Below are 26,877 nucleotides of genomic sequence, written 5' to 3'. Positions count from 1 at the left end.
TAAGAGCAATGCCTGCTCTTCTAAAGATCCTGAGTTCAGTTCCCAGCAACCACATGGTGGCTCACAACCATCTGTAATGAGATCTGGTGCCCTCTTGAGGAAGAGACCTGGTCAGTCGTCCTCATCAACTTAGACCATGAAATCCAATATATGGACAAGTCAACAGGACGGCCATATACTGGCTGCCCATCCATGCTTCAGCATTGCCAGGGCATAAATTTCAACTCATTCACTATTGATAATTCAACAATTGAACTACATTGAACTTTCATGTTTATTTCCAACAATCTTTATCACTACTGAATTAAAGAAAGAGACAGACAAACAAGATGACATACATTTTTGTCTATGTCTCACTAATAATAACTTTTCTGGTTATATTAAGCAAATAGTCCCTTAAAAGATACTTTCTAGTTCTAGAACACATCTCTACTCATAGTAACATATAAAAAGCCTACTTAAGCCAGGCAGTGGTGACTGGTACCTTTAATCCCAGAACTCACGAGGCAGAGCCAAGCGGATCTCTACGAGTTCGAGGACAGCCTGGTCTACAGAATTAGTTCCAAGACAGCTAGGGCTGTTACACAGAGAAACCCTGTCTCGAAAAATAAAACACTAAAAAATCGAAATTTAAACTTTAATACAGAAATAATAATTTAGCGAAACAGTCAACCAGGGAGAAAAAAATAAACATATTCAAATTTAGAATGGGCAACCAAATACACAGAGTCACCACCCAGTACTCCATCTAATGGCTCACTAGCCTATTTGTCTGTAGAGTCCTTTTAAACCAAAGGATGTAACTGGGTTCTAATCTCTACAGAATACTGAACAGTAAGAGAAATGAAAAGAACTCTTTTCAGAGAAATGCAAGTGTTTTCACGTGAAGGACTCAGCTGTTTCTACTGTGCTTCTGTGCCACCTTTTAAAGTATACATGAGGAATTCATCTAATCACCGAACTCATTGCTACAACAGTAAGTCTTTGCTACGACAGCCAGGCATGGTGTTACAGGTCTGTGATCCCAGCAAGCTAAGGCAGGAGGATCCTGAGTTGAAGCCAGGCCTAGACTCCACAATGAGACCCTGTCTCTTAAAAAAAAAAAAAAAAAAAAGCAGAGAGGGCTGAGGTATATAGCCTTTGAAACGGCTTTATTAGGCAAATCAGATAAACTCTCTCAACTATGAAAAGTGGGCATGCTAACACCGACCTTGACTGCACTGACTTAAGCATAAAGTGGTTGTGCATGAAACGCCATTCACAAAACAAACGGCCACACACGCTTACACAGCCTTTCACGTAGTAATGGTGCTAAGGGTGGGGATAGAATCACAAAGCCCCCTGAAACACAGCCAACAAGCCAATGTCAAGTTGCAGAACAGGTACCAGGAAGACATGTGAAGTGACAAGAAGAAAACAGGACCTGGCTTAACATTCTTAATCCAAATACTGCAGATACAGAACTGAAGACATTTGATTTTAAAACAAACCAACTTTGTAACTTTCTAAAATCCTACCTACATGCTCTTAGTGAAATGAATGTGGAGCTGAACCAGTAGAGCTTACAGTAACAGGGTATTAAGCAATCCGGTAAAACAAAACAGAAAATGACTAATAGCTTCAGTCTGGTTCAAGGCTACTTTCTCTTTTTTTCTTGTAACTCAATGTACCTGTTAAATTATTCCAATCTGTCATTCATTAATAGTAGTTACTGGACCGCTGACAATTTTTGAGGTATTTTTTTTTTTAGGATATAGACCGAAGAGGCAGAAAAAGGGTACACCAATATTTTTCAAAATTCAACTCTTCTAGACCTTTCATTTCCAATCAGATCAAGTTATACACTAAATGAAATTTGAAGAAGAAAAACAAAAGGCAAAAAAAGAACCTCAGACATGCCACCACTAATGAAAAACAAGGAAGAACAAAAAAGTCATACATGAATTTTTCCATGATTCCAACAGGCCTAATGAAAAAATAACAAATAAGGAGGAAAGTGTATGCTACCCTCTGAAGATGAAGTGCTATCTACAGCTCTATCTGACGTGCCTTTCACCTCCAAGCAACTTTGCTATCCTGGCACAGTGGAAGAAGGCCCCAGTGAAGAATGCCCAATTTCCTGATTCTCTCGGCCAAGATAAGCAAGCGCGGTTGGTGTGATCAGTGGAAAGCTCTAGGGAACTTACCCTTTACAGTTGAAAAACCAGAACAAAACCCAGACATTTTACTGCAAAAATGGGATTTTGAAATCATGTATGATCTCATTTTATAGTCAAGAAAATTAAGTACCAGTTTAGTGACGTTCCCCAAATCATATGGTAAGTTAGTAGCAAGTTTATTATTAATGCCCCATGAGAATTATTGCAATGTGAAGCAGTTTAAAGTCCTACTCATAGAATCTAACTTTATTTAGCCAATAGTTACTTAAGAGCACTGGAGTGTAATTTTCTTTACTTGTCAACTGAAATAATGCTATTTTAAAATTGATCTACTTTGACTTAGATAAAAACAATAAACAAAGTGAATTTGGCATTTTAAAATAATCACTTCTATTTGCCTGATTACTCTAATTGGAGAATTAATTTTAAGTAGAATCTCATAATGCAGTGTAATATTCTTAAATTAGTTTAAGTCACAAACACACAAAAAAATGAATAAATAATTCACCCAATTCTGGGAAAGAAAATTAAAGTCCCTCATAAGTTTATACATTCATATCTACAGTAGAACAAGAGTCAAATGTGATTGTTTTAGGTTATTACAGAAACACAATGTTTACCTTATTATGTGTTCCAAAACTGGACAAGATATGGAATAACAACTATAGACCAATCCTATCAAATAAGAATTCTTTTGTATTCTAAATTTTAAATTTTATTTAATTTCTAAACTTTATTGTATAATAACTGAGTTTTAACTTTATGATGAAATTACTTTTTAAAAATACACTTCAAAAATTAGTGAATATATAATATTTAAAGCCAAAAATTTTTAAAAATCAACACACAAAATTGCTGATAATGTTTTTGTGATCTCTCTTACATACACACACGCAGGCATACATGTGTGCACGCATGCTCTGTAGCATCTTGGCTAGAGGTCGGAATCTAGCATCAAGGGTCTTTGTTTAGTTTTTGTACGCTGCTAAGCAGAAAAGGGCAGTAGTTCGCTAGTAAGACGTGAGAGAAGCGTGATGGCCTTCCCTCCAGAAGCCTCTCTTTCCATTATCAAAGTCACTTATCTCTCATACTGTGCTCTAGCAGTTAGAACTTTATAGAAATTTTCATGGATTTTACTTCCATAGAATAAAAAAATTAACTTATATTTGCAAACATATAATAACCCCCAAAGCCCTACAGGTTCTAGCTACCTCTGCCCACTTTTTACACTCTGACTTCGCCTTTCTCCTATGGCCTTCACTGACAGTGCTCTGAAGAACTAATGTCTGTCTTGTCCTTCTGCCTCAGTTAACCGGAGCCCCGAGGCCCAATAAGCTTTAAGCTCTCCTCACCATGGTTTTTAATAACAACCCCTTTGCCTGCACTTTCTATGTCCCCTAAATGCTTTTTTTTTCCTTGTTGGTGCTTATTTCAATCAATGTATTATACACTCAATTTTCTTGGCTTTGGTCTGTTTGCCCACTGACAGTACAATAATGGAAGAGATTTTTGGGGAGTCTGTTGTGTTCACTGTTCTGTTCTCAGCATCTACAATAATGCCTGGATTATAGTAAAGTTCAATAAATATTTGTGAAATAAATAAACAATTCTAAGTTTGGTAAGTAATGCTGACTACCAATTGATTCACTGTGTATTTAAAACACTAAAGTATACAATATGTTATCATCAAATACAAATAGTACAAAAAGCATGGTCTTGCTTTCACAACGTCTAAACAGAGAAGAACTAAAATGCATGGGATAATTAGCTTAACAACAGACAGCGCTAGGTATGACTAATAGCTATTTAGGTTTATTTGTAAATGACTCATGAAATTAGCCGGGATATTTCAGATTGTACCTAGTATGCAATTAAATGCATAAATGAGTAACATATACTGTTTCCGTCAAGTTCGGGGGGGGGGGGGGAATCAGGTTGCAGCAGTAAGAAGAGATCACAGGCAAGGTGCTAATGAGTTTTTATTCAACTTGACATGCAAACTGGAAAGAGAAATCCTCAATTAAGGAACTGCCTCTGTGATGGTTTGAAAGAAAATGGTCCCCATAGGCTCCTAGAGAGTGTGTGGCATTCATTGGAGTTGGGCCTCTGTGGGAGGCAGTTTGTCAAGGGGTGGGCTTTGAGGTTTCAAATGCTCAAGCCAGGCCCAGTGTCACTCTCTCTTCCTGCTGCCTGCCAATTTATAAGTAGAACTCTTGGCTTAGCTTCTTTTCCAGTAACAAGCCTGCCTGTGTCTTCCCGTCATGCCAATCATGTACTGAATCCATGAACTATAAATCACCCCAATTAAATGCTTTCCTTTATAAGAGTTGTTCTGATAATGGGGTCTCTTCACAGCAATAAAATCCTATGAAAGACAGCCTCCATCAGACTGCTGACAGTGCCACCCTGGCAGGTGGTCCTGTTTGTAGAATAAAGAAGGCTGAGCATGTTGTGAGGAGAAAGCCAGCAAGCAGCAGTCCTTCATGGTCTCTGTTTCAGTTCCTGCTTCCAGGTTCTGGCCTTGAATCTCTGTCCGACTTCCCCCTGTGATGGCTGTAATCTGTGGGTCAAATAAACCTTTCTGTCCTGGAGTTGTTTTGGATCAATGTTTTGTCACAGCAACCGGAAAGCAAACTAGCACAGCAGGAGATGAAGCTCCAAACAGGTTTTGTAGACATAATAGCAAAGGCATTGGTAGCAAACAGACAAAAAGAAATTGATGAGGCAGCAAAAAGACATGTGAGAAACCTCTGTCAAACAGAATGGAGGGCACTCAGTAATGAGCAATAGTGATCAGAGAATACAGGCCAACCCTAATAAAACGAGAGCATAACCTTCTAAGCAGAGGCCTCAGGTGCGGGCAGAAACCTTACAATAGGCTGCTGCCAGGCCTGTCTCTCAGCACACCAAAGCCCTAGGGCTTCCTTCAATGCTCCTAAATGTTCAGGGCAGTAACTTTCTGTGGAACAAAATTAAACTACCTTTTAACCCTCCCTTCCTCTCCTAGCTCCTCCAAGATAGCTACCCACCAAAAACTAACACAGGCAAAACAGGAAAGCAAAGCCCAGCCAGCTCCCTGATTCAAGGCAAAAAAAAGTAAGCTGCATTTTGTTCCCCAGCTTCCTGCTAGATCCAAGAATGCTGTGGGACAATGGTCATTTATTCTGTCACTTGTATTATTTTTTTTAAAAAAAATGCTGATTGGCCAGTAACCAGGCAGGAAGTATAGGCAGGGGGACCAGGAAGGAAGTTGAAGCAGGGCAATGAGAACAGGAGAATTCTGGAAAGAAGGAAACTCAGTCTCCAGTTGTGACCCAGCCGCTGAGGAAGCAAGATGTGACTGCCTCACCGAAAAAGGTACCAAGCCACATGGCCAACACAGACAAAAATTATGGGCTAATATAAGTCATAAGAATTAATTAATAAGAAGAGACTGAGAGACTGGGCCAATCAGTTTATAATTAATGTAAACCTCTGTGTGATTCTTTGGGACTGAATGACTGCAGGACCAGGCAGGACAGAAACCTCAGACAACACAAGAAGGTAGGTATCCCTATGAAATCACACCTTTGTCCAAGTGAGCTCCTCCTGCCTCCAAATCCTGCTCCACTCGCTGTCTTGTAAGTAACATTTAAAAGAAAGCTCTTATGGGAAGAAGTCTTATTCTCACACTCTGGTTCTAAGAAAATAGGACTAAGGTGAATCTGCACAGAATATTCCATATTCACAAAGAAAACTGTTTATTAAAAAAGGAGTCCCATAGCCAAATACCATTGTGGGTAATTCAGTATGGAAGAGGAATTCAGAACAGTCTGACTCGTAAAAAAGCAGTTAATGACAGTACTCAAGTTCAGAATATTTGCTGGGACACAAGAAAAAGAACTAAAAAAGAGATGGGCCGTAGTTGGAAAGACTCAATGACAGTTTTTCAGTGTTGTATTTTCTCTTTAAAAAGCAAAAGCACTTTTCCAGTAGAACTGTCAATGTTATGTCATACACTTTGAAAAATTTCCATATTAGGCCTGGAGAGATAATTTTGTCAACAAAGTGATTGACACACAAGCCAAAGGACCTAGCTGACCCTCCGAACTCATGAAAAAAGCCAGGAGTGATGGTCCATACTTACAATCCCAGCACTGGGGATGTAAAAACTCCCTAACAGTTCAGGTAGGTCTAACAGATGAGTACCAAGACAACGAAAACTGAAAAAAACAAGGTAGGTGGAACCTGGGGAATGAGAGTCGAGGTGAATCTAACTTACTTACTTACACACCCATACACACAGAGAGAGACAGAGACATTGCACATACACACATGCACAAATTAAAGCACTCATCTTATACAATATATATTTAGGAACATAAAGAAAAATTACAATTAATTAAAACAGAAATCTAAAATTCTTATATTCTGGGTCCCTGAATCTCAATGTTGGAAAAAAAAAGATAAAATTCAACAGAACAGAACCCCCAAATGTTTATAATATTGAGCTGGTTTTATGTTAGTCAGATTTTTGTGCTTCCGTAGCTTTATTAGAGCTAGTAGCAGACGGCTGGAGTTGGAAATGCATCCAAACAGGGTAACATCTGGTTTTCATCTATTCTTATGAGACTCAGTGTTTTCAAAAGAAAACAAAGTACTGAATCCTGGTTTATAAAAATAAGGAATCTAGTGTCTGGATTATAAAATAAAGAGGACAATGTGAAAACAGGAAGGCTGGTATTAAAAATGATCAAAGCCCACAAAAGAGCTTATGCAGCTAAATGAAGTCAGTTTAGGGCGTAAGAAGTAGCCATCATCATATCTGTGTGTTTTATACTCTTGATATCTCAGACAAACTTAACTACTGTTTCCCTTCAAAATCAAACTTGGCACAAACGCCTGTGAAGAAAAATGTGTATCTTCATTTAATCAGTAATAATGCTTATGTTGCATGCTTCTATAGACCAGCAGTAGGAAAAGAAAACATTAGCATTAGACTGGTTTTATTATTCACAGATTATCTTTCCATCGATTAAAATGTATAGCTATCAAAAATTTATGTATATATAACTGCTGATTCAGTGGTAGCACTAAAAATTTTTTTTGCAACTTACAAGAACGCAAAGGTCCAATTGGTTAGACAATTATAACACAACAAACTAGATCTATAAATCTAAGTAACTATAAGTACTAAAAATTTTCCCTGATGCCAGGTGGGGAGGAGGGTCCTGCCTCCCCGAGATGATGGGACAGACTGAGGTGAAGTTGTTTCAGGGGTAGGTATGCTATCACCCACTTAGGGAGGGCTGGGGGGTAATAATCAAAATATATCGTATGCATGCATGAATTCTCAAAAAATAAAAATACTATTATTTCCTAATAGAAGTCATTAAAACCAGGACTTTATGACCTGGTAATGATCAGGCTCCATCCTTATACATAAAGTTCAGAGGCTGATTCTCCTCCATGCTAAGCCAGAGATGCTGCAGTGCCTCTCACAGTAAATATGAGACAATAACAGGGAGCTCAACTGCATACACCGCAGATCCTCGTATCCACGACTGATTCAGCGTGGCCAACACTGCTTCTAACAGCACTGTGATACAGTGACTGCAAAGCAGGCCCATGGTTGGGATTCTCAAAACACGGGCTTATCATCATCAGTAAGTGTACAATTTATTGTTGCAGACAGAATACTTTAACAACAACAAACAAAAAGTCATAATATTTAAAAGTCCAGTCTTAATAATAAAGGTGAAAAGACACTAGAGAAAGTCAAACCATACCATAAAGGCCCTACCCTAATATATTGCTCAGAATAAGAAATTTTTATCCTACAGTAAGAATTCTTAACCTGAGCCCTACTGAAAGTTTTTAAGAATTCTTGAATTCTCAAAACCATAAAAGCAATGTTCATGAAGATGTGGATGATATGAAAAATACCTCAAAGTTTTCACCAATTCACATGCTGCAGGAATATCCAATTGAAGAGCCACTATACTTTTTATTTATTTACCTGAAACAGCAGTGTAGAAACTTCTTCTTGCATAGCATGAATCAAACATACAGAAATAGTTTCTCAGGGTTGAGTTCTCTCTCAGCAACAAAATTCATCTTACCTTTGCAGAGTCATATTCAAGGAGCCTGTACAACCCTTAATCTTGTTCTGGGCTTCAAGATGAGTCATTCCATGTGCACTAATCCCATCAATGCTGAGGACCACATCGCCTATTCTTACATGCGCTTGTGATGCCTTGCCACCATCTTTCAACTGCAATAAATAAACGCTATTAGAAACATCACTGTTTAAAACACAAGAACACTAATGTAGATAAAATTACACTTTGTTAATACAAAAAAAACTGTATTAATATATTATTAGAGCAACATAAAATTATCTTGCTTGATAAAAGAAGTTACATTGAAATGGTTGTCATGCTTTTTCTTAAATTATTAAAAACAAACAATATTCTAAAATATTCTAAAATGGTCTCTTATAATTTCGTTATTTATTTACTATGCAATAGTAGTGTGTGATGGTTAAGAAACAGAAAGAGAAGCAAAGTATCCATGAAAATTTTGTGTTTTAGCAAAAGAAAAGGAATAAAATCTAAAACAAAGTATTAATTTTAAACATAGGTTTTGAAACTCTTTAAAACTGTTGCATTTCTGTTTGCACACACACATGAAAGGAGGATCTTGGCATCCTCCCTCTCCTGAGTCCAGCTTACATCCGCATTTGCGGATTAACTTCTGTTAGATCACAGGGCCAAGTATCTTTTCTACTGGGTGTGCTTCCTGCTCTAGGCGTCTAACAGAAAGGAGAGGAAATGCATTGATTTGAGACTGCCAGACTTTTTTGTGTATCACAATCCTTAACCCCCAGTGTTTCTTTGGATACTCAATAAAAACGTTTGAATGTTTACATCATTTAGTTTGATCTCCTACAAGCTGCAAATATATGTGCTTAACTGCCTCTAGAAAGTAAATATAAAACTACAATATGTAGAAAAACAATGCAGTTTTCATAATAGATAGAAATATCAAACAAATACCAACAAAAGGAACCATTCTAACCATGACAAGCTCAACATTCATTAGTCTAAGCAGATTATTATGATTATTACATTATATAGGTGGCTAAAGATAGATGGACCATGACAAAATCAAATAGTAACCAGTAAGATGTTATAGCGATCCTATTTGAGACAATAAAAATTTCCAATAGACTGTGACGGCAACTACATAACACTATGAATACAATTAATACAGCTTAATTGTACACTTAAAAATACTTAAGTAGCTAGCTCTTAAGTTAAAAACATTTCCCATCATCATAGTATATTTTTATTGACTTTTATTGAGCTTTACATTTTCTCTATTGCCCTCCCTGCCTCTCCCCTCCCCTTCAACCTTCTCCCAAAGTCCGTATGCTCCCAATTTACTCAGGAGGTCTTGTCTTTTTCTATTACCCATGTAGATTAGATCTATGAATGTCTCTCTTAAGGTCCTTATTGTTGTCTAGGCTTAAAAAGAAATTTTGTAAAAAAAAAAATACTAATTAAAACAAAGAAAGAAAACAAAACAAACTCTTAGTTTAACAAGAACTGAGTGCTGTATTATATAATTTGAGACAAAAAAATAAATACAGTACATTATGTTCATTTAGGTTTTCCATATTATCAGTTTTCAAATTCTTTCCTTAAGGCAGATATATCCCATTGCACAAAAGTAATCATTTAGATCTAAAATTCAAGAAAACTGTGCTGAGCAATAAACTGACAAATATGATATTTCATCATAACCCAGCATTTCACTAAGCATGCATTCTACTAACATGATTTCACTGTGCTAAATAATATGTAAGCTAATGTAATGTATTTCCTTTTATTAATTTAAATATAAAAGAAAACATTTACTCAAGATTAGAAAATACATTAATATTCATCTCAACTACACAAAACTAGATTATAGAAACTGTGAGGCACATTTACACAGGAAACAGTTGTTGAGACCAACCATGCCATTACTTTGTATGTGATATTTTTTAAATAATTTGCTTATTTTTATTTTATATATATTGGTGTTTTGCCTTGAAGTATGTATGCGGGAACCAGTTTCCCTGGAACTGAAGTTACAGACAGATTTGAGCTGTCATGTGAGTGCTGAGGATTGAACCTATGTCCTCTCAAAGAGCAGCCAGTGTTCTTAACTGCTGAGCCATTTCCCCCAGCCCCCTTGTATGTGATTTGGGGAGGTCTATTCACATATTTAAAGGATTGTTACACGATTACATGAGATAACAACTTGGTAAAGGCTAGTTATTACTATTCACTAGACCTTAGACTGCTGTCACGAGAACTGTGGAAGTTACAGAAATGATGATCTTAAAGTCTTCGCATCCTACAGCTCGTAAAGTTCATCTATATGCAAACTACCATTACAAAGTTACAGGTCTCATCACAAAATAAAAATTAGCCCAAAATACAAAGGGACAGCTAATCCCTATTAAAATAAGCAAATACATTAAAATTCATAATCCAGATGATGAAGGCAACCATAAATTAAACAGCTCATCCTATACTTCATGTTGGTCAAGGGGAACAAGCATACAAGTAAAATAAACAACCAGAAATAGATATTCAGCACAATTACCTCAGCATCCTCACACGCTTAAAACACAAGCAGGAAAGCCTGTGGCACTTGTTTTAAATATGCTAAACAGAAACAATCTAAATACTTTCTTTCCAGAACTTATACAAAGGAAAGACATGATGCAGAAAGAATATACTGTCAAAACAGGATCAATAAAACTTTTATGGTCCCTGGCTCCATATGCCTACTATATGGCGAGATCCTAGCATAGTCTCAAAATGTTCACAACTGACTTCCCAGCATTCTCTCAGGCCTGTCTTTATCTTGCCCTTACTTTTAGGTTATAAAACATAAAAATCTCATACAGCTTCATGAATTCTATCTCTTTCTTGAGTACCACACATAGGAAAATAACTAAATGTTGTCGGTCCTGTTCTTTTCCTTTTCTGACCACACCCTGATCATCTTTCACCTCAATCTCACCTATTGTCTAGTTGCACATTTCAAAAATGGTGGTTGCTGAGGTTTAAATACGGTATGAATGTATCCCCAAAGATCTATGTGCTGAGATTTAATCTTCATTGTGAAACTTAACCTGACTATGATGTTTGAAGTTGAGCCCTTTGTGATTAGGATTCAATATGGTCATTAGGATAGGGCTCCCATTATAAAATCCTGGCGGATATAAAATGAACAGAAATGGAGTCTGCCCAGCCACTCCTGCCTTCCCAAGTGACATCCTCTCTGCACACCATGGGGGTTTATTAGAAAGAATGCCATCACCACATGTGGCCCTTTAACCCTGGACTTCCAGAATGGTAATCCTAAATAAAACTGTTCTATACAGCTCACACACTGTTACAGCACTATTGGCAAAAGGAAAATGAGCTGGCAAGTTGTGGAGGGAAACTAAAAGCACAGGCAATAATAGCCTGAAGTGGCTGGGGGCTCGGGGGATGTCAAAGGCTAACAACTATTTCTGGGACTGGGTCTTTATTTGTTTAGGGTCACTGTTGTCCCATCCTAATCCTTATAATTCATTTTAATTCTTTATGTATGTGTGGATACATCTTAGGAAGCATCTACAGGAGTAGGTTTTCATATGGCTTCTCTGAAGTCTTTAGTGTCACTTATCCCTCCCAGTTTTTATCTTCTAGCCTGTCCTCCCCTCCCTAACACCAATTTATCCCTCCCTGTCCATAATTTTCTTTTAAGACCTTACACCAGTGCCTTCTCCTTCCCTTAAAAGAACCCATCATGACCCCTAGTGATTTCCTGACCTCTGGGAGTATTCCAAATGAAAAGCACATACCTAACACTCATAAATGAAAGAAAACATACAATGTTTATCTTTCTAGGCCTGGATTATCTCAGTCAGGATTTTCTCCAGGTCCACCTTCTTACCCACTAATTTTACTTTTCTTACTAGCTGAGAAGTAACTGTAAATATGCCATATTTTCATTTTCTATTCATCAGTTAGTGAACAGCTAGGGTCACTCACTATTTATAGAGTTCATCTTTTACAACGTGTAAAAAAGTCTGAAGAGCTACATTTATTTGAAGTAGTAACTATTTCCTGTCACCAGTGTACCCTGTGCGTGTTATACAGCAATTGCCCGTTCTCTGTAAAGACACAATGTGTAGGAATACACAGCCATCAGAGGTTCCTGAGTCAAGCTCAATATAAATCAAACTAACGACAGGGAAATGCTTCTCCCTTTACTCTTTCTATCCATCTGTCGGCACTGTTAGCCAATTTTCCGTAGGATTAATTGTAGCTACATGTTTCTTTAAAGATTCTTCACTATCTGGTCTCTCTGAGGTGGCTAGCTAACATGGCTGCACACATTGGGACTAGCTCTGAATTCAATTCTGCTTGCCAGCACTGAAAAGGAGACAATACAGGACACTGTGTGCTAGGAAATCAGTATCTTTACTTAGAGGGTAAGGGTCAATCATCACTACTCTATAGGAATAGGTGAATTTTAACCCATTATCTGTAATTATGCATTACATTTTCCTCTTAAAAAGAAATGCAGACTTCACTAAGTAGAGAACAGAGATGGCCTGAGGTATGTGGAAAACAGAATGAAAGCCGTGGGCTTCCCTCAGCTCATCTTATTTCACTGGAAATACCCAACAGTAACCCTTCCTCCAGCACTGTAGGAGGTAGCTCATGTGTCTTTTACTGTTCTAAGAAAGGAGGGAGTCATAAAGCAAATAGTACTATTTACTGAACATCAACTGTGAGAAACTTCAGGACACCCTTCAATATTCTTTATTGCTGTCAGGTACTCTTGGTCTGTTCTGCACCTGAGAAAAAGAGCTTCCAACTGGTTGAACGACTTGGTACATTCATGCATTACTGAGCACAGGCTTTGAAGAGAGACAATAAAGAGTCCATATTCACACTCTCTTTGCTGGCTGTGTCACCTGCCCTAACCTCTCTAAGCTCCAGCTATCTTTGAAAATGATGAGTAAAATTCTGTATGCCTCATGGAGCCACTTACTGACAACCATAATGCTAATACATGTCAAATCACACAATAAATTTTCTCTATTTTTCTTATAAGTTCATATGATTAAACCTTATTATTCATATTGGTCAGATCTGCTTCTGTCTTTCCCTTCCCTTCCTAAAAGAAAGGCCAACTATTCCTTTCCTTCACTCATAAGTCTGTTCTGAAATATTCTTTACACTGTGTGAGGATTTGTCACTGTGATTGGTTTAATAAAAAGCGAAACAACCAGTAGCTAGGCAGGAGATATAGGCAGGGTTTCTGGACAGAGAGAGCTCTGGGAAGAAGGAAGACAGAATCTCTAGCCAAAAGTTAGGGAAACAGACTGGACGCTACAGAATAAAGGTAACCGAGACACGGACAGGAACAGAGATTTAAAATACAGATTAATTTAAGTTATAAAAGCTAGTTGGACAAGCCTAAGCTAAGGCCAAGCTGTCATAATTAATAATAAGTCTCTGTGACATGTTTTGTGAGCTGGTGTCCTAATGGAAAACCTGTCTACTGTTGTCTTTCCTGGTCTACTGGAGCATCTTCCTGTCCTGCTTTCTACAACTCCAATCAGAGTGCCAAACTCCATCACCACAGTATGGTGATAACTTATCACTGGCTTCACGTAAGAATTAAGTGCATCATTGTACCAAGAGGCTAACAGATTCTAAGTGGATGCCGGAGAAGAAACCTTGAGTAAAAGGTGAGAGAAGGATTAAAAGTAAAGCAAAGCATAAAACACGGAGGAGAACATAAAACAATAGGGTACTTATCACAGAAGGTGAAGAGGGAGCCAGGACAACAAGGGAAAGGCACCCAGGGACAGGAAACACACGTAACCTTGTCTATCAATATGTATCCACATACACATATACAAACTATGTAAGTTAAACAGAAGTCCTTCACATCTTGATAGATGTTGGAAAAATAATACATATGGCTATAATTAGTATGATTTACAGCCAGTGTTTCTACAGCTATATTTATATCATTGAAGTTAAGTAGCTTTTTAATTTATTTAAGAATTTTACGTAATAAAAAATTTTACGTAAGAACCTAAGTAAACTTAAAAACTACAAGTACCTAAACTTTAGTTTTCTTGCAAATACACGGTTCCAGAAGTGTTTGGTCCACAAACTGTTTAAGGGAAGAGAAAAAAGCAGCACTGCATCTTTATACAATTAAATGAAAGAAAACACCTGCGACAGGCAAACTACCAAGACAAGATGGATCTCCCGCAGATGCGGGTTAAAAGACTATCTTACCACTAAAAAGTTCCTCATGACTTCTGAAGGCTGACACTGCCCTGTCACCCCTACCCAGCTAGAGCTGCCAACACTGGAGGGCACCTTCCTCACAGAAACAAAGCTTCCACTTAAAAAACCCTACCAATCCACTCTGAGCACAGACCATCCATGCAGTCTACCTCCTAAGAGTCCCCCCTTGACAGTGATCTACTCAGCTGCTTAACTGTGCAAGGCCTGGCTACAGTAGAGACTCGGTCTTAGAATTCTCTAATGAAATTTACGTTTCCAAATTGGAAGACATGCTCAACAAACAAGGAAAAACCTTTTCTTCCTTTAACTGGAAACTGAGTAGCAGTTTAAAAAGTCAGAAAACACCAGCACAGATATGATACACAGAAAATATGTAAGCCCAAGTTCACCGTAGAAATCTTTAAAATAGACATAACAACACTTGGACTTCAGAATTTCACTAAACATAGCAGTTATTGTTAGTCTGAAGCAAACTTATTTTGGAAAGTGTCCTGTAATGAAGACAGCATGTAGGGAGACATATACCTACACAATGAGACATTACCAAGCCCAAGCTTTCTGCCTTCTGCATATTTTCAACAAACTCGGAATGCTTGGAAACACATGACCCTAGCACCACCAGTATGGCAGGAATGCCAACAACTCAGTAAACGTAAAAAAGGAACAATAAATATGATAGTTCCAGAAAGGAACGCTAGTTTCCCATGTCAAAAAACCATGAGAACCAAACCATGGGAAAATAAAAGCTAGTGTTTTTCTAATGCAATTATGAAAACCACATTTGAGGGGTGAGGGGGTGGTGGTAAAAAGTTCTATCTATCTGATGAATAGGATTTTCTTGAGGCAAAGAATTGGAGATTTTGGGATTTTTAATCTAATTAATAAGTAAGGTTTAATTTTGTTTTAAAATATATTTTCTAATATGCACTATATCTCTTACAGAATTTAAAAATTGAATCCAAAACCATGGGTCTAGGGTGGAAACCTTCTAAGAACCTGTCTCCAGTGCATTTCCCAGGTCGATACTATAATGTAGTTTGTTCCCACATCAACTCTCAAAAACACGCAAGAATGTAAAAGGCCATTATTTATACCCGAGAACTTGTTTTCTTGCCAACGATGAGTGAATGACACCCTAGCATCAATATCGCAAATAAAATGCCAGGTGTTTTATTAGCAGTTAGAGGCTAAAAAGCCAAAAAGAAGCAAAGTAAAACGTAAATGAATAAATAAAAGATCATTAAGTATTGCTTTAAAAAGAATTCACTGAGGCTTTTCTCAAATCCCAACCTGCTTACTGTCACTCTAATCCTTGTTACTCTATCTTACACTATTACAGTAGATTACTTCATGTCCGTCTTATGTTATTGTATAATGTCAGTACATGAAGTAGTCTTCAAATGCTGCTAAAGGCTTTTTTAATATGACTGTCACTGGTTTGGAAGCTGTGATGGGGTGGCTGTGGTTTACATCCTGGAAGCACTGCTGGCACACTGTCCTCAGAGGGCTTCCTGTGAACCCTCAGATTCCACAAGAACAAGCTTAGAGCAAGGCTGGGCATAGCCCCCTGCTTCCCATCTTGTCACATGACTTCCTACTACATACTTACTCACTCACCACATGATGCCATCTACCACACGGCTACCCAGACAAGAAGGCCTTCACTGAAATGTAGCCTAATTCTGAACTTTCATTCTCCAAAACTAATCCAAGTCTGCTGATATTGGCTTTAGAAAAGGACTATATTTTCCTTCATTTGTTGAAATAGTTTCTTAATCTATTCTACCAAACCCAAAAAAATATAAGCATACAAAGGTTCACTTTTTTTATATCCTACAAATTTAGGCTCAAAGATTTAATGTGTTTCAAGACTATGAACTAAATCAAATTCTGACCTTTATAAAATACCCCAAACCAAAAATCTTGATACAGCAATAGAAAGTAGACTACCAGATGGCTAACTGATTGTATCCCTTTAAAGCTTGAGCTTGCTTTGTATTTGATGCCTTTTTCTTTTAAATAAAATGACTTGGCTCTTTATAGGCTGGAACAGGAGAAAGGCAGAGCTACCAAGCAATCCCTGACATCCTCACTGAATAAAAAAATAAGACTCTGACTCATGCAAGCACTTTAACTATGGGTTCTGTCTTTTGGTTTGTGAGTCAAACCGTAAGCAACTTTACCCAAAAGTTAGGAGAAAATACCTTATATGGAAGCAGCAAAGAGAATACCTCAAAGTATGTGTCAGTATGAATTACAAACCAAACAGAGGTGAGCCAGCGCTTACGTCTCTAGCCTATGCAGTTCCTGAACCACCTAATTCAAACACAAGACCTATGCTATTACCGGCTCACTAGACACCACTTCTTATTCTATCCCACCACATCCAAATAAAACACACACGTCTTCTTAAGTTGTGCTTTACTTCTGAAATACTGCATTAGTAGTTGCATTTTATAGCCAATTTGTGTGTCTATGCCCAAAGATTTCATGCATTTTGCAATTAGTATGTAAACATCAGTCTACCAGAAATGTAAAGGTTTGGTTGTTTATAAGAAAAATGCACCCACTAACATCTCATAAGTAAGTAAACTTGTCACAAATAGAAAAACCAGTGTTCCTATCTGGAATAATTAGAGAAAAGGCTTTTTAAAAAATCAAAAACAAAGTCACAATTAACATAACTTAAAAGGTTAAACAGAATTAATGAATTCCAGTTTGCCCTGGAACAGATTAAAAAGGATAACCAGATATTGCAGATTTCCTCCTTCATCCAGCAAGTTCTTTTCACAGGCCATCTGAAAACACATGCAAGCATATACGTATTTTCCAACTAGTGAAACTTTCCCCAAATTCTCAAAGCATGTATGACCCCAAAACAGAAGAACTTATGATTTAATGAAATCTTAGAACAGAGTTTTTCAAAGTGTGGCTCCTAACCACTAGTACCAGCATACTGGTAAAGCAAGGAGAAAATTCCCCATAACCCATAAGAAACCATCTTCAGATGTCTCAAGATAAAACTCCACTAATGTCAGGAAAATTTACGAATGCTAAAAGAAGAATGAATATTTATTTTTAATGGTGAAAAGATTTTTTCATGAAATAAAGAGATAGCGTAGCTTTAAAAATATTTAAAATTTTTAAAACTACAGTCTTAATAACATAAATATCTAATAACTATTCCAATAAAGCAATGCATTCAATCCTGACAACAAGTATTAAAAAGGACACAGCCCTTTCTCTCGTCTGCTGTTTTATATAATCTCACTCTTCACAGGGATCTGTTTTATATAATCTCACTCTTCACAGGGAACTGCTTCTCTACACAAAGCTAAAACTCCTCAGACTGCTTGTGCCTAGAGTCCACTTTCTCCCTAGATTATCACACAGCAATAATTCAGAATACATGTCTGTAAAAATAAGAGTACTCACTCCAGATATCTATGCTACACGAACACACACGCGCGCACACACACTTATCCTGTCCAACTACTACAAAACTTTATAAATAGTTACTCTCCATTTCCATATGTCAAGGCTGTCCACATAGCTGCTGCTCTACAGACCAAACTGCAAGCATGCTGCTCCTAAGAAAAGATCATATCACATCTTCCCTTTCAGTCTATGGATTAAACAGAATAAGCATCTACTATAGTATAAATAAAAGGCATTTTGTTCATGTCAAACATAGAGTGGAAAAATATTGTACATCTATCAAGGTGAACTTCATATGCACAATTCAATTTCAGATGACACTAACATGTCCAGAGTATGTGTGGCCAATTATAATATCACAAGCCGTATGTACTTGTATGATAACCAACATCCAGCCAACATTTTATTACAAGGAAACTTGAGGGCTGTTCTAGGTCAGCCATTAACAGATCTGTGCCTCTAAGCAAGTCACTACATTTGTCTGAATTCTGCTGAGCCATATGGGACAGCAGGATAAAATAACTCTAGAATCTCTTTCAACTCTAAGATAATAAATACTTTACAGTGATAATCTTTCATTTATCTAATTGCCATTACCATTAGAAGCTATATTCATGGTAATAATTTTAATCCCTGCCCAAATGCTTAATATATATTATTCATATTTTCCTATTGCAAAACATTATACTGGGAAAATTCTTGGGATTGGTATAAAATCGTTAAAACCAGCCATACAACCAAACACTAAGATTTTATGAAACTGTTCAAAGACAGCCACAAAATTAATATTATAAGTGAGTAAGAATCAAGACTAGCCAAGCATGCTAGTGTATGCCTTGAATCCCAGCACACAGAAGGCAGACGTAGGTGAAATTGAAGCCAGCATGGTCTACACAATGAGTTTCAAAATAGTCAGGGCTATATAAGAGAGACCCTATTAAAAACAAGATAAATTTCAATATCCAGGAATCAAAGGAAGTTATGGAAAGATCTGGGATGTCTATATTAGTTAAAGTAGAAAATGTATAAAATGGGTGAATAGAAAAACCACTTCAAATGAAGCATGGAGGGGGGGCAGGATAAAAAGCTAGAATGTTACTAAATGAAGATATTTTTTCTTTCTTTCTTTTTTTTTCAATTTTTAATTGACTTTTATTCTCTGCACATCCAGAAGCCATTTACTAGTGTCAAGTTTCTCACAACAGTCCCATTTAGTTATGTAATCCCATATGGTTGTCATGATCCATAGTTTTTTTTTAATTTATTTATTTATTAAGGATTTCTGCCTCCTCCCCGCCACCGCCTCCCATTTCCCTCCCCCTCCCCCGATCAAGTCCCCCTCCCTCATCAGCTCGAAGAGCAATCAGGGTTCCCTGACCTGTGGGAAGTCCAAGGACCACCCACCTCTATCCAGGTCTAGTAAGGTGAGCATCCAAACTGCCTAGAGTTTCTCTGTAGCTTTGGAGCCTATCCTGGAACTAGCTCTTGTAGACCAGCTGGCCTGGAACTCACCGAGATCCTCCTGCCTCTGCCTCCCCAGTGCTGGAATTAAAGGCTTCCACCACCTCTGCCCAGCTAAATGAAGATATTTTTTAAATGGTGCACATGAGCTTAAGTGGACCGTACAAATTATTCCCTTGTCTATTCAGGCTTTTAATACTGCATTATGTCCTAACACATTCACTATACTTGCACTAAAGTGCATGAGAACTAGGTAGAGATAAAGAATGAGCAAGCATTTATTGTCTATCATGTTTCAGGCTGTCCCAGCTTGGTGATACAACAATAAACACAACTTAAACTCACCCATGTAAAGAAAAAAGAAGCAAACGATAAACACACTGACAGACAGATAAAAAGAGAAACAGAGCTGGGCAGTTGTAGCACACACCTTTAATCCCAGAACTCAGGAGGCAAAGGCAGGGGGATCTCTGTGGTTCAAGGCCAGCCTGGTCTAGTTCCAGGGCAAGTTCCAAAGTTACAGAGAAACCCTATCCCAAAAAAACAAGAGAGAGAGAGAGAGAGAGCGAAGAAGAGAGAGAGCGAAGAAGAGAGAGAGAGACAGAGAGAGAGAGAGAGAGCGAGCAAGTGGGGGGGGAGAGAGAAAAACAGAATAGAGAAAGGCTACAGAGGACTAAGATATTCTAACATTGAGCCTTTGGCAGCTAGGGAGATGTCTTAATTGGCAAAAACGGGTTGCCGCACAAGTGTAAGAAAGTGACTTCAGATCCCTAGCTCCCAGTGAAAAGCCAGCCACGGTGGCAAGCATCTCAGTAGCAGGTGGGAGGTGGGGGCCACACAAGCAAATCCCTAAAGTTTGTTAAGCAGGCAGTCTGGCCAAATCAGCGAGCTCCAAGTTTAGTGAGAGACTATTGCAATAATTTAAGGAGCTGGAGTTAGCTGTCAGACATGGGTTCCATTCTTTGAGCAAATGGTTGATGTGAACATTAACTATACCACACTACACAAACTACCTTTATGTACAGGTATAGCTCTGCAGAAAGAGAAGAGTAATATACAGTTACATTCTTTAAAGTCTGAGTAGGAATAATGGGCGGATAAAACATATACGTCCCTACCCACTGACTAAATAATCACCAGGCAGTGTACTAGACAGTTTTTTATTGCTACACTTTCTGTTTCTGCATTAAATTGACAAGGATCAGATAGAAAAAGGTTTTAAAGAACTCACTTTTAAAATGTTAGTTTACCCTTTTAGCTTACAAATTAACATTATGCTAATATCTCTTTAATAAACATCAGAAAAGTAAAATATTAAGAATGTATTTCTAAGAAAATTCACTCAGTAAGCCACTAGTTACTTATTATTCTCAGCTGGTCATTCTAATTAAGTTTATTTCTAGAGCCGGGCGATAGTGGCGCACGCCTTTAATCCCAGCACTCGGGAGGCAGAGGCAGGCGGATCTCTGTGAGTTCGAGACCAGCCTGGTCTACAGAGCTAGTTCCAGCACAGGCTCCAAAGCCACAGCGAAACCCTGTCTCGAAATAACAAAACAAAAAACAAAAAAAAAAAAAGTTTATTTCTGGATAAGCAAGACAGAAAGAAGAGAGAATAGCAAATTATCATTCAAGTTTGGAAACTCTCATTCCAGAAGCAAAAGAGTATATTTTATCATTTCTCCAGCTATCTATGTAAGATTGCAGGAGCAAGACACAGACTAACATGCTGACACATACAGCTTATTACTGAGAAATACTCAGATGGGAAATAGACTCCACAAAATGTTTCTAAGTCAATAGCACATTCTATGGAATAAAAATGGCTCTAGTCCAAAACCACTAGAATAATAACAAATTTTCACTAACTGCTCACTAGGCAGTTAGGGCAAGTTTCAGACTGGGGGAAGGGTGCTACCCAGAGGCACGCTCCACTCCCAGTTTTCAGAAGTAGGAAATGGTAGGTTTTGGGTTTTGGGTTTTTTTTTTTCAAATAAGCATTGTGTTTCTTGTGTTTTGTTTTCATTGGAAGAAATGAAAAAGGAAAGTACTGGGCATCATATTTTCCATTGAAACCATCTGCAAACCAAAATCATCTCCTTGAATGGATATAAAAACAAAAAGTTGACAACATGGCCCAACCTTAACTCAAATCAATTTTAGATATATTCATCTTTTTTTCATTCAAAATTGTAAAACTATATTGTAACGGTTAAATTTTGGTGATAATTTGACTAAATTAAGATATTACTAACATGTCCTAGATGTCGCCGTGAGAGTTCCCAAGACAAAGGAGGGGGTTATCTGGAATGAAAAGGGGAAGAAACCAGCAAGTACAACATATTCATTCCTCTGGCCCCTTGTTCCTGCCACTACAATGGTCTGCCCCCATCCCTTTCTGCCACCAGGATGTTTTGTTCTCACCACAAGCCCAGAAGCAACAAAGCGAAAAAATATGTATTGAAATCTCTGAAGCAGTAGGCCAAAATAAACCCCAGTTTTGAATATCAAGTATTTGATCATAGAGATAAAAAAAAGCAGACTAACGCATATATTTAGGCATCTAGTCAATGGTATCTTTTCTAAATTCCCACATTGAAAAGTCCATAATCAGAGAAGTCAGTAATACAAATTCCAATTCTTAGAGTTGATTCAACACTGATTTCTAACAACTTCATTCCAAATCAACTTGGTAAATTTAGAAGAAATGCAAATCAACCTGAGGACACGAGAAAATGGTGTAGAAAAGAGTGTGTTGTACTCTGCAACAAAGACCCAAAAGTTCTTCACATCTTCAAGATAAAGCAAAATATGATGAATGTAAAACACAGTATTTGGATCCAAAAACAAAATACAAATGAAACCTAAATTCAATAAAAATACAAAGGTTTGACAAAGATAAAAATCAAGGAAGTTTTAGAGTTAATGGTATACATAGTTTCTTTGGTTTTTCTTTTCTTAGTAGAACTATCATCTTTAGCTGCAGTTAGTCCTATTCCTAGATGGAAAAATACTATGTTCACTGTACTGTATATGTTTACATCATGCAAATGCTATCCTCTGAATGTTTACAGCCCCCCAAATTCCTGTGTTGAAGCTTAGCCCTGCCATGTGATGTTTAGTGGTGAGGACTTCACCAAGTAAGGTTAGGTTAAAGGGGCCACATCCTGGTGAAGATTAGTGTTCTCACAAAAGAGCCTCTAGACAGCCATTTTGGTCTTCTGCTTTGTGAGACATGGTGATAAAGCACCAATGAGTTTTCATTAGACCTGACTCTGCTGGTGCCCTGACCTAGGACTTCTCAGCCTCCAGAACCATGAGCTATGAATGGGTGCAGGCTATAAATTTCTACAGCTAAAACATTTGCTGCAACAGTAAAATGAACTAAGACAAAAAGTGCTATTGAGCAATGGGGTGATGCTATAATATATACCTAAAACCGAAGGAAGCAGCTTCTACTGATTAGAAGTGTTTGCAGTGCAGCACATGCTAGAAAAAGCAGACAATGTTGGAAAAGAAGCACTAACAGTGACTCTGGCAAGGGTTCTACTATAGAACAATGTTCAGTCTTCTCAGTCATTTTTCTTTGGAGGTGTGGCTGCTGATAGCACCCACAATCATGCACATATAAGCAGCAATACTTGGACTAAGTAGGTTATTTTCAAAAATAAAAAGAAAAGAGAACATGAGGCTGGAGATTTGAGGGATTCTCTGGGAAGAGTTGGAGAAAGCAGGGAATGGATAGAACCAAAGCACATTGTATACATGATGTGGGATGTCCTTCTGCATATGTGTTGTTTTATTGGTTGAAGAATAAAGCTGCTTCAGCCAATGGCTTAGCAGAGTAAAGCCAGGTAGAAAATCAGAACAGGGATAAAGAGAGAGTAGGCAGAATTGGAGAGATGCCATGTAACTGCTAAAGGAGACAGACACCAGAACCTTATCTGATAAGCCACGGCCTCCTGGCGATACACAGATTAATAGAAATGGGTTATTTTAAGATGTAAGAGTTACATAATAAGAAGCCTGAGCTACTAGGCCAAACAGCGCTGTAATTAATAAAGTTTCTGTGTGATTATTTAAGTCAGGGCAGCTGGCAAACGAAGAAGCAGTCTCTGTTTACACATGTATGAAATTTTCAAAGAAAAAATTCAAAATGGAAAAAAAACACTTTTAGCAATACAATAATAAACCAATGTCAAATATTTAGCACAATATTTCACAAAGTAGTGATTCTTGCACAATTAAACTGTGATACTATGAAATGGGCATTTTGTTCTCATTCCTGATTTCTGTCATACAGCTTCTAAAGTCCAGTTCTTGAAGTTCTAAGTTGGTAGGAACAACTGTGTCTGTTTCTGAGATGACTGATAGTTCAGAGGCCTTGGACAGCACCAGGATGAGGAGTGCAGAAAGACCAAGGCATGAATATAGAGCTTAAACATCCTGCCCAACATTCAACTGGAAAGAAAAAGGGGAAGGGGAGGCATTTGAATTGGTCAGCAATAGGCAAAGATCTAACCAATTAGCCATATAAAAAAGGTCTCCATAAAAACATTACAAAGAACTTCTGGATAGCTGAAGATATGGTAGTGTCTGGAAAGTGGTGCTCACAGAGGCAGCATGGACACTGCCTCTCCTATACACCTTGTCATATACTGTGGGGAGCACAGCTTCCAGGAAGTATTGAAGAAACCAGAATTGTCAATCACAGGGGCCTATTTTCTTCAAAGGAAGGAAACGAATGACTCCTGGTCACGTAGAATGCCAAAGTGAAAAGTGGCCAACCTGGTGACTCCTTGTTATTCCATTAAATTTTACAACTCTTGATTATTATTGTATTATCTTTATTTGTATGGGGTTTTGTTTTAGTGTGTGTGTGTGCAACACATGTGCACACATGCGCACCTGATGCCTGCAGAAGATGTCTGGAACTGGAGTTTCAGATGATTGTAAACCACCTTGTGGATACTGGAAATTGAACCCAGGTTCTCTGAAGAGCAACCAGTGCTCTTAACCACTGACTCATCTCTCCAGGCCCATAAAATTAGTTTTGTTGCTACTTCATTACTGTAATTTTGGTACTGTTATGAATCATAAATACTTTTGGAGTGAGAGGTTTGCCAAAGAGTGCAGAACCCACAGGTTGAGAACCAATAGTTTAGACCCTAATCCTGAACTCTATCTCTTAGTGAATACAACCCATCCCCATAAAAAAAGGCCCTATGTACTTTGCATCCTCCACCAATAGAATCTATCCTTATACTTCTCACTGATCCTTCCTCCAGGCCCAGGCCCTGAGCTCTGTTTATCAATCACTAGAACTCATTCTTGTTGTAATGGTCACAGGTGCTTTTTTACCTTGCTAGGGAGTTTCGATGTTGCTCTGCCTAAAGCTCTATAGTGATAGCTGTCACCTAGAATCTCCTTGCCAAAGTTTTACTGTGGTTAAATGTATGAGAAGAATAAACACGAGGTCGGACATCGAAGTTTTGACTCAGTGCCTGCAAAGATGGCACTGACTTGACCTTCATTCTTCACCTGAGGAGATCATCTGAAGGCAATCAAGTTTGCATGGTACTGGACAATATATAATCTTTTCCACCTGGCTGTTCATCTACACCTTTTGTAGTATCTTTTATGGGAAATAAAAGTAAAAGATGTCACTCTACCAAATCAATCAAACCCAAAGAGGGGCATATGGGAACCTCAATATACACCCTGAATGTAAATAACCTACTGCTTACAACTGGCATCAAATGGGAACAGTCTGATGGGCCTAAGTCCTCAGTGTACAGACTATGATATTGTCTACAGGGGCATATAGCATCAGAACTGAAGACTCAGAGGATATCCAGCCATCTTCCCCTGGCAATCCATTGCTTGGTAGATAGAGAAATAGCTCCACATAGCTAGTATCTTTTAACACAAAACAGTTCCTAAGAGTCTGTGTGACTTTACTGATAATAGAAGAAATCCTAGGTCAAGAAATGGCTCAGCGGTTCAGAGTTCTGGTTATGCGAGCAGGGGGACATGAATCCAGATCCTTGTCACTATTAAAAAGTTAGTGTAACCTGGGTCTTCAGCACCACAACAAAGCATGCCTGTATCCAGCCTCGCCTAAACCCAAGCTCCAGACTGAATGAGAAAACCTGTCTCAAAGGAACAAGGCAAAACAACAGAACAGCACCTTCCTGTGTCCTCTACGCACACAAGTGCACATACACTCATAGGCGCACACACCCACATACATGACAACACTAGCTTGTGGTAGGAGGATCTTCCTTCTACCTCATGGATATGGAAGCTTCTCTCTGAGGAGGCTGTATAAAAGGTAGGGATATAAACATCTCATATATAACTGATTAATGAAACAACAAGACAGGTTTCCAACTATTTCAGAAGATCTACTCCTTGAAAATCTCCAATATCTTTCAGTCTAATGAGTCACACACACACACGCGCGCGCGCACGCACGCACACACAAACACACAAATCCTACATTTTTGTTAGACTTAACCAACAGAATTATGGTAAACTCAAACTGCTATAAAAATTTCTATTAAGCCGGGCCATGGTGGCGCACGCCTTTAATCCCAGCACTCGGGAGGCAGAGGCAGGTGGATCTCTGTGAGTTCGAGACCAGCCTGCTGGTCTACAGAGCTAGTTCCAGGACAGGCTCCAAAGCCACAGAGAAACCCTGTCTTGAAAAACTAAAAAAAAAAAAAAAAAAAAAAAAAAAAAATTATATTAAAAAATAGCTAAATTTTATTCTTGGTATCCAATTTGGTGTTATCACATACTGACAATTAATAGACAGCATTCCTATGTTAGCTATCAAAGACTATCTTAGTACCCTAATAATAAATTTTAAAAAGCTAAAAAAAAAGAAAAAGAAATACTTAAATGTTAATAGAAATACCAAGAAAAAAATAAATAAATAAAATGTATAAAAGTAAACACTGTTCTAATTGTTATGGTTTCATTTTTCACAATGTTCTAGACAATTTCTGTCTTATGTGTAAAATGTCTGCATGTGTGTGAGTATGTTTGCCTGTGTATGTGTCTGTGGAGGCCAGAGGTAGACACTGGGGCATCTCCGATTGACACAAAAATCACTGACTAGTTGGAATGACTAGTCAGCAAGTCCCAGTGACCTTCCGGTCTCTGCCTCCCAGCCCTGAAACTGCCAGAGTCAGCTAGTTACAAAGTGCTAAGAAATCTCAACATCGGTCCTCATGACTGCATAGCATGTATTCATCCAAATCTGAGCACCGGTCCTCATGACTGCATAGCATGTATTCATCCAAATCTGAGCACCGGTCCTCATGACTGCATAGCATGTATTCATCCAAATCTGAGCACCGGTCCTCATGACTGCATAGCATGTATTCATCCAATGAACCATCTTCCCAGTCTTCTCTTTTTACACTTCTTTTTTCTGTTTTTCTTCCCAG

The 26,877-nt window shown here is 38.0% G+C and overlaps 1 protein-coding gene across 13 annotated transcripts in view; it reads right to left on the bottom strand.

Annotated features, from left to right (window-relative positions):
* The window catches only part of Pdlim5 (PDZ and LIM domain 5), a 163,642-nt gene that overhangs the window by 106,834 nt on the left and 29,931 nt on the right, over positions 1 to 26,877 (bottom strand). For all 13 annotated transcript variants that reach the window (XM_075981222.1, XM_075981206.1, XM_075981210.1 and 10 more), the window contains exon 3: positions 8,261 to 8,412. In XM_075981222.1, coding sequence (XP_075837337.1) covers positions 8,261 to 8,412 — 152 coding nt within the window. The remainder of the gene's footprint in view (positions 1 to 8,260; positions 8,413 to 26,877) is intronic.

The sequence above is a fragment of the Microtus pennsylvanicus genome, chromosome 7 (assembly GCF_037038515.1).
Source record: "Microtus pennsylvanicus isolate mMicPen1 chromosome 7, mMicPen1.hap1, whole genome shotgun sequence".
Taxonomy (NCBI): domain Eukaryota; kingdom Metazoa; phylum Chordata; class Mammalia; order Rodentia; family Cricetidae; genus Microtus; species Microtus pennsylvanicus.
Note: the sequence above shows the minus strand (reverse complement) of the source record. Positions and strands in the feature narration are given on the sequence as shown.